General features: G+C 41.3%; 1 protein-coding gene across 1 annotated transcript in view; it reads right to left on the bottom strand.

Moving 5' to 3' along the window:
* Window positions 1–10,769, bottom strand: part of LOC104569722 (amine oxidase [flavin-containing] B) — a 46,379-nt gene extending 35,610 nt beyond the window's left edge. The window contains exon 1 of the mRNA XM_088530698.1: window positions 10,704–10,769. Coding sequence (XP_088386824.1) covers window positions 10,704–10,749 — 46 coding nt within the window. The 5' untranslated portion in view covers window positions 10,750–10,769. The remainder of the gene's footprint in view (window positions 1–10,703) is intronic.
* Between the last annotated feature and the right edge of the window lie 3,301 nt (window positions 10,770–14,070).

The raw sequence follows: 14,070 nt of genomic DNA, 5'->3' as shown, positions 1-14,070 counted from the left end.
GAAATGTCAAGGGACTTTGCTCTTGCAAAGAATACTATCTTCAAGGGACATGCTCAGAATTATAATGGGAGCACTGCAAAAGAGGACAGTGGCATAGGATGGCAAAATTGGTGAAGCCGCAAAAGAGAACTAAGAATGACTTATCCTGCTTCAGTGCTTTCCTGGTCTTCTTCCAAAAAAAAAAAAAAAAAAAAAATCTGCACTATCCAGGCTACTCTGGGACTTCTAGAGAATAACACTTCCAAAGAGCGATGGCTAAAAGGATAACCAGACCCTGCAATATCTGCACTATGCTTTTTATTAACTTACCCTTCCACTTAAATCCATATTTTTTAAGGCAAATGTAACTTCCTCATGCTCCAATTGGGCCAGGCCACATCAACTTTTTTTCTGCTGCAAGAGAAGGGGGTAAATGCCTTCTCCAAAGCTGCATCGCTGTACAGTGATGAGCGCTATTTTAAATGAACAGCATTTGTAGTAGTCATCAGCAGTTGTAGTTGTCATCTACAACCTGAGAATATGTGAAAGAAAAAAGTAACAGTTTCATAAATCCCAAGGCACAGAGAAAGACATTATTAGTCCTCCTGTTTAAAACGTGCATTTACTTAAAATATTTGTACAGAGGACATAACATTTCTGCCTAGGATAGGACAAAAAACTCCACAAGCAACTATCATTTATTGCTGTTAAAATTTCATTGTCTACCTGAAGCAATGAGGTTTTCTACCTAAGCTAGTTGTGTAACCTGGCCACAGAGGTCAGTAAGAAGGCCTCTGTGAGTTAATATGGTTTTACATAAGCATAAGTTCTAGTTCTGGTCATCAACTTACTGTGGTCTTTTCTCTCTGACAGAAGAGCAGCACTTACTAAACAGAGTTCCCAAAACTAGCATAAAATCTTTCATTCTAAATGTGTTCCAAGCATAGCACCCGCTAAGTGACCCACAGCCAGACAATTCTGAGCAAGAAAAGCAGTAGTTCTTAAGCCCAAATGCTGCACAGACAGTTGTGTTTCGTGTGTGTGTGTGTGTGTGGGGGGGGGGTTGCTTGTTTGCTTGGGTGTTTTGTTTGTTTGTTTGTTTTCTTCGTATTTACTAGGAAACCTACTGCTATGGCTACCTATACTGTAGTTTTCTCTCTCAGTCTCAACTCTCCTTTGGCCTCACTCTGCTAGTTAACAGCCCAGGCTGCCTCCAAACATAACAAGCAGACAAAATAAGCAGATAGAGAGAACTGCAGGATGAGGTATCCCTAAAATAAACATATTTACAGACCTTATGAGGAGCTGGGGTTATTTAGTTTGGAGAAGAGAGGACTCAGGGAAGATCTTATTGCTCTCTACAACTACCTGAAAGGAGGTTGTAGTGAGGCAGGAGTCAGTCTCTTCTCCAGAATAATTATGGATAGGACAAGAGGAAATGGCTTCAAGTTGCACCAGAGGAAGTTCAGGTTTAGATATCAGGAAAGATTTGTACGCAGAAAGAGTGGGGAAGCACTGGAACGGGCTGCCCAGGGAAGTGGTGGAGTCACCGTCCCCGGCAGTGTTCAAGAAATGTGCAGATGAGGCACTGAGGGACGTGGTTTAGCAGGTCCAGTGTTGAAGGGTTTACGGTTGCACTCAATGATCTCGAAGGTCTTTCCCAGCCATAATGATTCTATGATTCTATATCCTACAGCACATATCTTAGCACTACGTAGACAGGCCCAACTCAGCCCCTGTCAGGCTGAGGTGCTAGGAGAGTCGTTCACTAAAAGCATCCTTTTAGGCACCACTGTTTTGAAGAGATCAAAAGCATACAAAGTGTCAGACAAACCACCTGTGAAAGAGAAATTTTGCTTTTGAACAGAGCCATGTGGAAAAAAAGACTAAGCTAAACTGGGAGAATTTCACACAACTCTGCAGGAGTTGTCTCAAAAGAGAAATGCTAGTCTGCTTCGCTAACTCTTGCATGTTTTCAAGCACAGAATGCCTTTTTGATGGTTTGTTTTCTCTCCCCTAAGGACAAAGGTAAATGCTCAAAACAGATGATCAGAGAAAAGATTTGAAATTACAAAACACAAACTGTCACTCTTGTGTCTTGACATCAAAGAACAGCACCTGATGTCAGATTTCTCAGTAACTGGTGACTCACAGGCATATACCTGAGACTCACTTCTCAGGGAAGCTAGCAAAATTCCCAGCTGAACAACCATGCCCCCATTCTTCTGCTATTCAATTAATGTTTTTCCATTTGCATCTAAGTTTTTTTTTTTTTCTCCACCCAGTTGTCATCTAACCAGAGAGCTATGCATGATGACAAAGCATGTCTTGGTGTCACTTCCAAATATCCAGCAAGCAGTGAACAGTGACTATGTGATACCATCTACTAATTGTGTAAATCTAATATCGTGTTATTAAACAACACATGTACACGTGTAGATAACTATAAACACACACACACACAACACAGATCCTTGCAAGCTTTATAAACCTATATTTGTGTTTTAACTATTAGAACAACTAGAATAATGAGGATGAACCCTGCTAATTCTCTGCATACGTACTGTACATGCTAGGCAGCTCTTTGCTTATATTCCAAGAGGGCACTTCCTTTTTTTAAAGGCCAACTCAGGATGAACTATTCCCTGGCCGAGATAAGTAATCAAGTGAGCTGGGATACCAAAGCTATCTAGACTCTGGATAGAAGCCATTCAGAAAAGCACAGAAGATAAACACTGAATAAAAAGATTTTCAAATAACTGTATTCTTTTCATCTCCTAGTGCAGACATGAAATGGTATATGAGCCAAACAGCCTATTTTACATCTGTTTTACATCTACAGTACAATGTGTAAAAAACAAGGTGGAGAAAGCATAGAGAAAAGAATCATCTAAAGTATAAAATAAGCAAACATATGCCTTTTCCTTTCCTCATTTGTGCTCAGTATTTAGCATTGATACACGGCATTGACTTAGCCTTTCAGTAAGTTAGCTTTATAAAAATGAATCTGTATTGGAACAAAAGAGGTACCTTTAATATTTAATGCACTCCAAACACAGATCTCAAGCTACAAGTCTATATGGAAGCTTCCACAGTAATTAGGACGTACAGTGTGAACTGGCTGTTTGATCAGCTGTTGCTGTGAGCTGTCAGCCAAATAGACTACATTCAGGGTTGTATCTTGATGGTCTAATTCATATACAAAGACTGGTTGGCTGGGAGGCAGCAGGTTAAAAAGGCATCTCTTTTGTCTCGCTTCCAGTTAAATTACATATTAATAACCAAACAACATGATGGATGAAGTTGAGTAGCATAGTCAGAAAGAAACAAGACAGACAGGTTTCAAATTAATTAAAATTTCACGGAATTGTTTAACCACTTGAAACAAGAAGCAGTAGTCACCATTATAAGCACTCATTTTAACACCAAGGTGACAAGAGACTCTAATGAGCCCCAGACAGACTTTTCAGTTTACTGCCACGCACATGTTCTGGACAAAGCAGAGATTCGATGGGAAGGGCAAGCAAGATCAAAGACAGCATATTATTGGCCTCAAAGTATAGTACATATAAGGTATATATAAAATAAGGGCAACTTCGGCAAATAGAGAAGCAAATTAGTCATACTGCTAGCCTTTTACCCAGGGACTCTTGACTTCAGCAAACCCAGTGCCTATTAGCCAACACCCTATATATGTTCCTGATACATATATGTTTCATTACCTAACTAATATTTAAGTGATAAATTTCCTATGGCAATGCTTTTATCTCACATTTAGGCTAGGTGTTACATTGTGCATTCCTGGTTCTTGCCTACAACAATACCCACAAATAATAAAAATCCTAAAATCATTTCCCTTTTGTATTCTCTCTAGCATAACACAATTAGAAACACCAGTGTTAAAGGTCAGCACTTCCATGATGCCTTTTGCCAAATCCCTCAATTAATAAAAATAACTCAGGAGATTCCACACTTTCTAGATTGGGCTACCTTGTCTTCCTGGGATGATCAGCACTCTGTTCCCCAACTCTGTCCTTGGCCTTTCCCTATGCTATGCAAACACATAAGCAATGTTATTCCTGCTCCTTCAGCAATCGTGACTTAACTATGGGCAGGTTTCAGCTTCCCTTTTGGAGATAACTTATTCAGAACTCGAGATATGAAAAACTGAGATCTGATGCCTGCTGTTCATTTCCTCTTTCCTTACAGCACTGACCCCATACACAGATCACAATAACGGCTTGCAGAGCAAACAGTTTTTAAGGGGTTGCATGGTGACGTGACTATCAAGCAAGGTGTTTGAACTGACAGGGCAGAAAGGGCTGTCCTGCCTTTGTGGACCCACCACAAACATTTGCCAAATGTTGCTGAAGGAATGAGGTTTCAGTCTTTGGCCATCTTTGCAAGTGTTGAACTGATGAAATGTCTTTATACGTGACTTGACTAAATCTGCTCCAATTTGCTGAGCAAATTCCCTACAAAGTGCTTTAAATTTTGACATAATAATTTCTGTGACCAAAAAGAATACAATGGCATTTAAAATAATAAATAGACACTTATGGTTTAAATCCCAAGGTACAATGCTACATTCCTGCTGATCATTGAAATTGGTGAAAAATGTCCCTTAACAAGGATTATGTCAGATTATACAACTATAACCCCTAAACACAACTGTGTATGTTAATCAGTCTAGTTAAATAGATGAATGATTACATTCTAGCAAACCACCTCATACAGTAGCAATAACCTTAATATCTGACCTAGCATGAATCAGTTCAGAAGAAAAATCATGTTACCTTCAGAAATGGCTAAATAAAAATTAAATGACTGAACATATAAGGAGATGAATGAAATCTCTTTTAGGAATTGAAGTCCAACCAAATTACGAATGATTTCAGAACCAGTATAACTGAGTGCTTTGCAAGTGCATACTTTGTAAAGTAAAACTAAAGACTAAGAGTTTGTAGCTCAACACGCCATCACTTAGTAAACTTTTATAGCCAAAATAAACTTCACCACTGTATCAATGCACTCTATGAAACAGCTGCTACAGAAAGGAGACACAGCACAAAGGCAAACTATTCTTGCTGTGTGAATGGGCAATGAAATTATATTGCTTTTTATCTTCATGTAACAGAACTATCTAACTGCTGCTGCCAGGTTCACTCCACAGAAGCAAACTGCGCTAGTGGGAAGTGCACGCCAAAAATCAGCCAGGTTGTTTATATACAAAGCAGTATGAAGTTGATACAAAATGGTATGAAGTGTATATAAAACTTATGAAGTAGACAAAACTTGTCATTTGATGAAACTATGCATAAGACCTAACTTGTTGTCATTATTCTGGGAAAGATACGTAAACACAGAATAAGCTCTGCTGGCTGATGATACTGCAGCACTGCAAGTTTACCTCTGAACTACCAGGGCGAGGCAAACCTGCATTGCTCAGGCTCTACATCTAAGCAGGCCTTGCAAACAGGCCTGCTTGGCTTTCTGCCACAGGTCTCCAGCTTTTGGTAAGACCATCTCCACTCACCAGCTGCCTTTCGGGCCTTGCCAAGTTCTGAGATCACATTAGACAGCCTGAACAAACCCTGCATGGAGCCTAGGGCGGCTCCTCACAGCCTCTAGAATGGTGGGGACCACAACTTGACCTGCAGTTCTATCCCTGCAATGATTGAGACTCACTTGAAGGAAAACATGCTGGATTGCGTGTCTATAAAATTACTTTTTGTCCTCAATGAAACCAAGAAGTAAAAACAGGTGAATCAGAATTCATAAGAACTTGACCTTTTGGCAATCCATCGACATGATGGATTGCCAAAAAAAAAATGAAACTAGTCAAGAAGAGGGAAAAGAACATAGAGGCTAGAGATGGAAAAACCTGTGTGGTCAGCATGGTAAAGCAATGTACTGCACGTAGTGGTAGACAAGCACAAAATTCAAATGCTACTCTTCCACATTACCACCTGTGCTCTACAAAACTAAAAGTATCCCAAGCAAGTCTGCAGTGTCTCTGCTAGCAGTTAGTACAGAACAAGAGGGGAAGATCTGCAGAGCAGAATACCCAGCATCCATACTACGTGCATAAAAGGGGCTTTTCTTCAGACTCAGCCTTGCCTTGCCCTTTAAGCTGAGCATCCCATCAGTAGCCGGGAACACAGAGCAGTAAGTAGGCTCAGTCTGCAGATTCGCTCCAAGGTCCACACTCGATTTGAACTAAGAAACTAACGCAAATGAGGACATCTTGCCATTTCTGGTGCAACTACATCCTAGTCTAGTGCTAAGACAGACTCTGACAAACTACTGAATTAACAGTATTGTTGCAGACGGTGGCTCATGTAAGCAATGCACTGAACTTCCTTACAAAGAACTTTCATCTTCTTTTGTGTCTAAGCTTATTTGTCCTGAGCATGTCATTCAACAGGGCAGATAAGAAACACTTGTGCACTTTGCAGTGCATGACATTAACATTAACTACACACAGATCCGAGCCCCCCAGAGGTTATTGCCACAATAGCTATCTAAGAATCCCCTGCAGAAAGATTTGCTAAGCCTGCTTGCCTTCTTTTCCCCTTTCAAGGTGCTTTCACATTTTTTCTGAACTGACACAAAGGATTTCCCCCTACACTACTACTTCCTAATGAATAAACAAGCCTTCACAACAATTTAAAAAAGAAAAAAAAAAGTCAAATGGCAGGTTTCATCTAATTACTTAAGGTGCCTTTGCAATTGCTATGAAAGTAACTGAATACAAAAGGAAGAGCCCTCTGATGATTGAGACAGAGAGAAAAAAGCAAACGTGAACACAGAGCTTTGTTATATTAAATGATGTTGGAAATGTCCTGGATTCTCTTTGGTAGATACCAGAGTAAGTGACCATCGATCACGCTGCAAGGGGGTCACAGTCCTCCTGCAAATGGGTTCAATCCATCCATAGTTACTTCATTTTTGCTGGTGCTTCTATCAAATGGGTACTGTGTATAGGACTCCTAGATTGGAACCTTTCTGCAAAAATAATGTCCCATTTGGCAAAGTGTGTCTTTTTAAAAGAGGAATATTACAACACTAATTACCAAGTAGCAAACAGAAGAGACCGATAAGTAAACAGGGAGGATTATTCAACTCATGTTTACTTCTCTTGCAACATGAGCTAGCGCTCTTTGGAAAAAAAAAATCTGCCATCTGCTTCAGGCTTTTAAAACAGATTGAACATCTCCAGATAGTAATAACCAAAACTACAAAGTAAATTGTAATTGGTTCACAGCAAGCTAATGTAATTATACATCATATTAGAACTTTATTAAAAAAAATCAAAAAAAGTAAAGCACACTGGTATCTCAATAAGACTAGGACAGATATGTGAATATTTTACAAACCTAGCATTTCAGTAGGAAAATTTTGCCTTAAAATTGTTTTTGGTTCTAAACTTACAGGAACATGTCAGGTTACTTGTTCACTGAAAAACACTAAGCGTACTTGAGACAATATTTAACTCCTCAAAAAAAAATTCTTTCAGGAAAAAAAATCAGCTAATCTGAATTTAATGACAAAATCTGTGCACCAGTAATTTAAGCAAAATTTCTTAAATAGGACACCGACAATATATCAGCTTAAAATCTGATAGCCTCTTTTAAAACAAATAAAGGAAAGAGGTCTCCATGGCAACAGCAGGGACAGGAAAACAGTTTTGAGAACACGCAGAGGAAGTTTTTAAAAGAAAGATCTGAACAGATTCCATGATTGCATTTTCAGAAAATTCTTGTCACCGGTATCTCATAAATGAAGAGAAGCAAGTCTGGTGACTTACTCCATACCATTCTCATATTTTATTTTTCCATCTCTGTGCAGTTTTCACTCTATGAAAAACAATTTTGCATTCTGATCTAAAAGTTCTTTAGTACCAGACATACTATACATACAGCCTGTTGCTAAGTGCTTTCAAATATGCCTTTTTAATTTGGGAAATTTTCTTCTAAAAGATTTTTTTTTTAATCTATACAATTCACAATAATTTTAAGGACTTTCGCAGAAGCTCTCCAGACAGCAGAGAATCTACCTTTTAATAAATCCTCTTCTTTCGCAAATATTTTCACTGTTTTATTATCTACATTAAAAGATGACCCAAAATCCTCATATGAGGAGCCACAGACTGTTTTTTAGACTTGGAAGAAATCACTGAAGATTAACTTTGAGCAGCTTTTCATTACCCAACACATGAACTATCCAGTTCTGTAGTTTTATTCTTTGCTTTTTAACAAATCTGCAACATGGGACTCTTAAAATGAATCAATGAAAGATGTCTTAGCGTAGAATAGTCTTCACCTTCAAAGAAGAACAGTAACTAATACAGGTTCAGAACCCTTTCATACTGCTCTTTTATCATACTTTTTACTCTCTAAAATTTAGATCCTATTAATTAAATAAAAAGGATACAAGATGGACAGAAGAACTGACAAAGGGGTTTAGAGCACTGCAAACATATGGCTGTATTCTCCTAGACAAGCAGCAGACAGAACTAAATTTAATCTCTGCAAGATGCCTATTCCCATCTCCATTTCAGCACAGCAACTCCTTGTTTCTGCCATGTTCAGCTTCTTTGCCAATGCCTGTAAGAACTCACTCAAGTAAACTTTGAAGACCATGAGAGCATTCTGCTGTTTTACATCAGTGTGCCTACTGACGCCTTCCTCATCTGAAGGCAGTAACATTAAAATCCTACTCAGCCACTGTTGGGGCAGCTCAGAAACAGTGACTTTCTGAAGGAAGGAACATCAAAGCTGGGGCAATACAATGCTGGTCTTCAAGGACCACACTAAAACTCATGTTCATTTTTCCAGTGAACAGATCTCACAGAAGAACAGACTGGTGTGGCTGACAGAGCACTCAATAAGAACAAGAAGACACAGAAACACAGTTTTATCACCTGACTTCAAGGCGAGTGGTTTACAAATAAGTGTAAGGATAGAAGACAAAGGTGAATCAGAGGTGATGTACATTAGCTAAAGAGAAATGCCTGAAGAGAGGAGTTTATGCACCAAAAAAAATACTGATGTCTTATTTTTCTAACCTCTATGTGAGGGTAGGAGTAAAGTTACCAAGCCATGAAAACAGAGTGCTTTGGAGATGAACTGATGTAAAAGAAAATAAACAGAAAATTGGTTCTTTAAAACTGGTTACCCTTGCCACTTACTTCTGTCTGCAGGTAATAAAGAGCAAAGAAAGCCTCCTGCCGAATACTCTGTAGTGCTGCTTTTCTGCCTCTGTTGTAAGCCCTCTTTCAGAGGAAAACATATGGAGGCTGTGCAGGCATGACATGAAAACACTCCCACAGCAACAGTGAAAAACAAGAGTTTATTAAAAGACGTTGCGCTCAACCCTTTGACTCCCAACTAATCAAACGGATGGAACTTGTAGCACTGCTGTTGTACAAAAACATGATACCGAGAGCTTCTTCACTTAGGAAGCAGGACTAGAAAATTACTGTTGACTGATTTTCTGTAATCGATTTTCACTGTGAAACAAGGGGCAAGTTAAAAATTAGCCATAAGACTGTGTTCAGCATAAACTGTTTTACAAAACAGCAACGGTTAATTTTCACTAGCAGCTTAACATACTTGAAACACTCCATAATTAATAGCATGTACTCAGCAGTTTGCTATCAGGGAACCATCCTTAGGAAATGTTGCCAAGGAGCTGTCTATGGAAACCATCCTCTCTAAATCACCTAAGAAGAACTGGAAAAGGCCACTAAAACCAACATATTATCCTGTTCACTGCATATCATCCAACTTGCTTGCGCACACTTGAACACACTGCTCAAACAGAAATCTAGGGTTATGTATAAATAAGCAGCAGAAACTAAAAGCACATTAAAAATGAACACAACCTCATGTTTTGTAATGCATTTTGAGTTATTTGCACGCAGTTTGGCAAGAGGCACGGTCTGTCTCTGAGGACATGTGCGTACTCATTACGCACTCCTTAGAACAACATTTATCACAAGAGCTTTCATGCTGCATAACTCCCAAGTACCAGAGGCCAAAACCCAACTATTTGGCGTGTCAAAGTCACACACACAATATATATATCCATATATATATATATAAAATATATGGGGACATCTGCATCAAAACAACATATATGAGAGACAGATAAGGGACTTTCTAGACATGCACTGTAGTGTTTTAGCTAGGATTAAGTCAAAAGCAGTAGTTTGCCATGCAGTGCAAAGCTTCGAGGCCAGCAGCTGATTTCAGCGAAACCAGCCATGGTGCTGGCTGAGGAACTACAAACTTATTAATTATCTGTCTCACTTCCTGCATTTTATACTTCCTTGTACTCTAACTCACCCTAGACAGGACACATCCAGGGGTTTACAGCCATTGGCAACCTGTGGCCTTGGCACAAGGCTACTGCACCTGGTGCAGAAATAAGACCCTACGGCCCTTGTCAGCCTGAAGCTTCCCGCGGGAAGTACTCAGGGATGCTGCCTGCTCAAAGGATGCAGGACTGCAGAGTGGAAGAACCAAAAGGGGAAAAATAAAATAAAGCAAAACACGGTGCTCTCGGTGACACTCAGCCCGAGCCACGCAAACGCGTCTCCGGCACCCCTGCTGCCCCACCGGGGCTCGGCGCACGCCCGCCCGAGGCACCTGCGGGAGCCACCGGCACCGCTCCGCGCCCGCGGCACCTTCCCGGCGGCCGCTCCTCGCCAGACCCACCTGAGATGCCGCCGCCGACCACGACCACGTCGCATCTCTCGGCCATGGCGCTCCCGCTGCCTCCTGCCCTCCCTCCTTCCCTCCCGCGGCGGCTCCGGCCCCGACGGGCGGACAGCGCCGCGCCGGGAGGCCCCGCCCCCGGCGGCGCCCATTGGCGGAGGGGGGCGCGGGGCCCGCCTAGGGGCGTGGCCTGCGGCCGCAGGTGGTGGCACCCTGGGGGCTGGCGCCGCCATTTTGGAGGTGGGGGTGCGGTGGGGGTTGGCGGCAGCGGCTGCCCGTGGTGGGTGGCGGAGCTGTCGCTTTCCTCGGGAGACATGGCACCCATGTCATACCCCTCTACCCACACATGTTGTTACTACAGGGGAAAAAACACGCTTCTTCTCTCCTACCTGTCACAGGGTTTGGGTAAAGTGCAAGCCCCTGGCTTAGAGGAGCATAGGGCCCAAAGCAGGGCACTTGGAGGTTTGAACATGTCATCCTCCAAAAGCTGTGGGAATGTTGGAGGCCGCCTTCTCACCTGCCAAGGACTTCACCCATGGTGCAAGGCGGAAGCTACAACTGTTTAGCCTGGAGCTACAGACTCCCAAAGATCTGCAGTATTAAAAGCTATCTTTCCAGTTAGGGCCCTCCTTGGAAGTTTCTCAGAATAAAATATGCCTTGTGCCAAGCTCAGTTTTTCCTATGTAACTTAGGTCCTTGTGGAAGCCATACACATCCACTGTGCTCCTGGTCCCTTGCAGACTGAGCGGGGTTTCCTATTCCTCAGGTTTGTTCTGGGAGTGACACCCTGGGAGAAGAGGTTTTGGAGATGGTCCCCATATGCCCACCGCATTATTCACACACGTGTCTCTATGGCAAACCGCCAGCAGCCAAGTCGGTCGCACCCTGATCTTCCACCCTCGTCTGGCTGGAAGCAGAAATGATCCATCGGCAAAACTCCTTTAAGCCAAAGGCATTTTTTTTTTCGGTCCAGATTATTCCCCTGGAGCCATACCTGGGAAGAAGAAGGAAGTAACTGGCAAGTGTTGCAGGCAGTGGGAAGACAGACTTGTACGTAATTCAGAAAGGTTTGTGTGAGATGATTCCCCTTGATATCCAGCTCTGCAGAGCTGGATTACCTAGGCGTAACCTGTGAGGTACGTTGAGAGTTTTAAGTTGCATTCTCTTTAATTAGTTGTCTGTGAGATTTTGCATGTGAAATTGGAAGGCATTAAATTTACTCAACAGTGAGCTGGAATAGAGGTCTCCACATTAAAAGCTTTCGATCAATGCCTGGCGTGAAGGAGTAGAGGAAACTCACTGAGGGAATACAGATGTGATCATATGGCTCAGCCCTTCCCCGCCACCAAAGACATATTGATCAAAGCTCCAGTAGCTTTTTGACACCCCAGAATGAACTATCCCTCCTCTTACAAGAATACTGTCTAACGAGTGTTCCATGTTCCCTTATATATTTTTTCATATGCTCCCACCTTACTTCCTTCTGCATCTTTGTTTTTTCTCTCTTTCCCCAGAGATGTTCTCTCTACACATTCCCTGTCTTATTTTTTATTGATTCTCCAAGCCTTTACACCTAGCTGGATGCTCTGCTTGTATCCTACGTGTTTAATTGACAAATGAATTCCAGCCTTAAGTATGAAAACCTCAGAAAAAAAATGAAAAACTAGACAATTAAACCCATGTTTCCAGGATAGGGTGAAGTATGGCATGAAGGAAAGGTTAAATTTTCAAAAACTAGAGGAAGAGCAATATCTAGCTCAGCAGAGTTCTCATGGTCTGAAGTGTGAAATTTAAGTTTGTTTTATATATTATTATGTCTTAACTGTCAGAATAATAATTCTTCCATGATCATGTGTAGGGCTTTTTTTTTTTTTAATGGGAGCAGGCATACCAAAGAGGCAGGCGACTTCAGAGGGTTTTTCTCTGCTTTCAATGTTTTTTCCCTCTACCCCACTGTAAGTCCATTTCAAAACTTCATTTTTTTTCTTTTCTGCTTCAGTTTCTTCTGCTTCCGATACATTTTTACTATGATGACTTAGACATCCCATTCTCCCTTTTGCTTTCCTACTGCTAGGCTGACAATAATCAGGCACTGCAGTTTCCTCACATTCCAGGAGTCCCATTCACTGATGCTAATAGCTCTTTCCTTCACCTGTCTTAGTCCAAATGTATTTATATTTAACAAGTATGAGCAGAATGGTATGCATAATCCTGGTAAAGCCTCTTTGATGGTATAAAGATTTTCAGAACAATCATATTATGATTTTACTCCTGTTTTTTATGCTCCCATTGCTTCTCTCATCCCCTGTGGTTCTAACTAATTAAACAAACAAAGGAGCCTCTTGCCTGGATTTTGGTGCATTAACCTTTGAATGCACAATTTTATTGGAAAGCAAACTTTCTGAGAAAACAGAGCAATTCTGTGCCTCATTTTAATTCATCTCAGACTTAAAGTAAATTGTTTGCACAAATTTTGTTGGGCATCTAGACACTGTAGTAATGAGATGGCATAAATAACTATTTTCGGACAGAAAGTGCGTAGATATCACTGGAGGAAATACTGAGAAGTTAGTAGAAAGTTGCTGGTCAAGGCCAAATTCTCCAAATTTTTGAAGACCAAGAGATATTTCATGGCTATCTAGTCAATGGGTGATAAAAACAGTGCAATATTTTAAACTGCACATACTGTTAGCCCTACTGCTTATATAGCAGTGTTTTCTAAAAGTCAGCTTTTAGCCTCTTTGGTTTTAGGCTTTTGGAGGTCAGAGAATCACGCTCAGGAGCACAGGCAAGTCTGAACATAGCCTTAGGGCACCCCTGTCGCATAGAGGAAAACTCTGTGAAGAGAAACTAATAAACATGCTGCAGGTAAGCACTAAGGTTGCACCTTCCATCAGCCACGAGCACGCACTGTGGCTGGCTGCTTTCAGACCTTTAGTGAATTTAATGCTTTATACTCAATTTGTTTTTATCTTTGCAAGACTGTCCTCTAAAAGAAATACACAGTAAGGTCTGTGGTGATGTCTGCTGTCGGTGCCAGCGTGCACATTGGGCAAAAGTGCCTGGTGCTAACGTGCGGTCTGTGACATGAGTTCCTACCACTTCTGAAAGAAATTCTGCATTCGTTCTCAGGCAGTGCCCATTCCTGTCATGTGTGGATGCGTCCTACCAGGCATGTCCACATGTGATCCACCTAGAAAAGGGTAACGGCAGAAGAAGGGAAAGCAGTGCATGAAGTAGACATAAAGGAGATATACAAGTGAAAGTCTGGTAGAAAGCAACAAAAATGAAAAAAAAATGCATCAACAGCAGCAGCTTACCTGGCAAGATGGACTGCTGGTTTCCTCACTGCTTGGCCTGGGGAACG

Source organism: Tinamus guttatus, unplaced genomic scaffold (genome assembly GCF_059628265.1).
Source record: "Tinamus guttatus ecotype Peru unplaced genomic scaffold, ASM5962826v1 Tinamus_guttatus_pri_ptg000384l, whole genome shotgun sequence".
Taxonomy (NCBI): domain Eukaryota; kingdom Metazoa; phylum Chordata; class Aves; order Tinamiformes; family Tinamidae; genus Tinamus; species Tinamus guttatus.
This window is presented reverse-complemented; position numbering and strand designations above follow the sequence as displayed.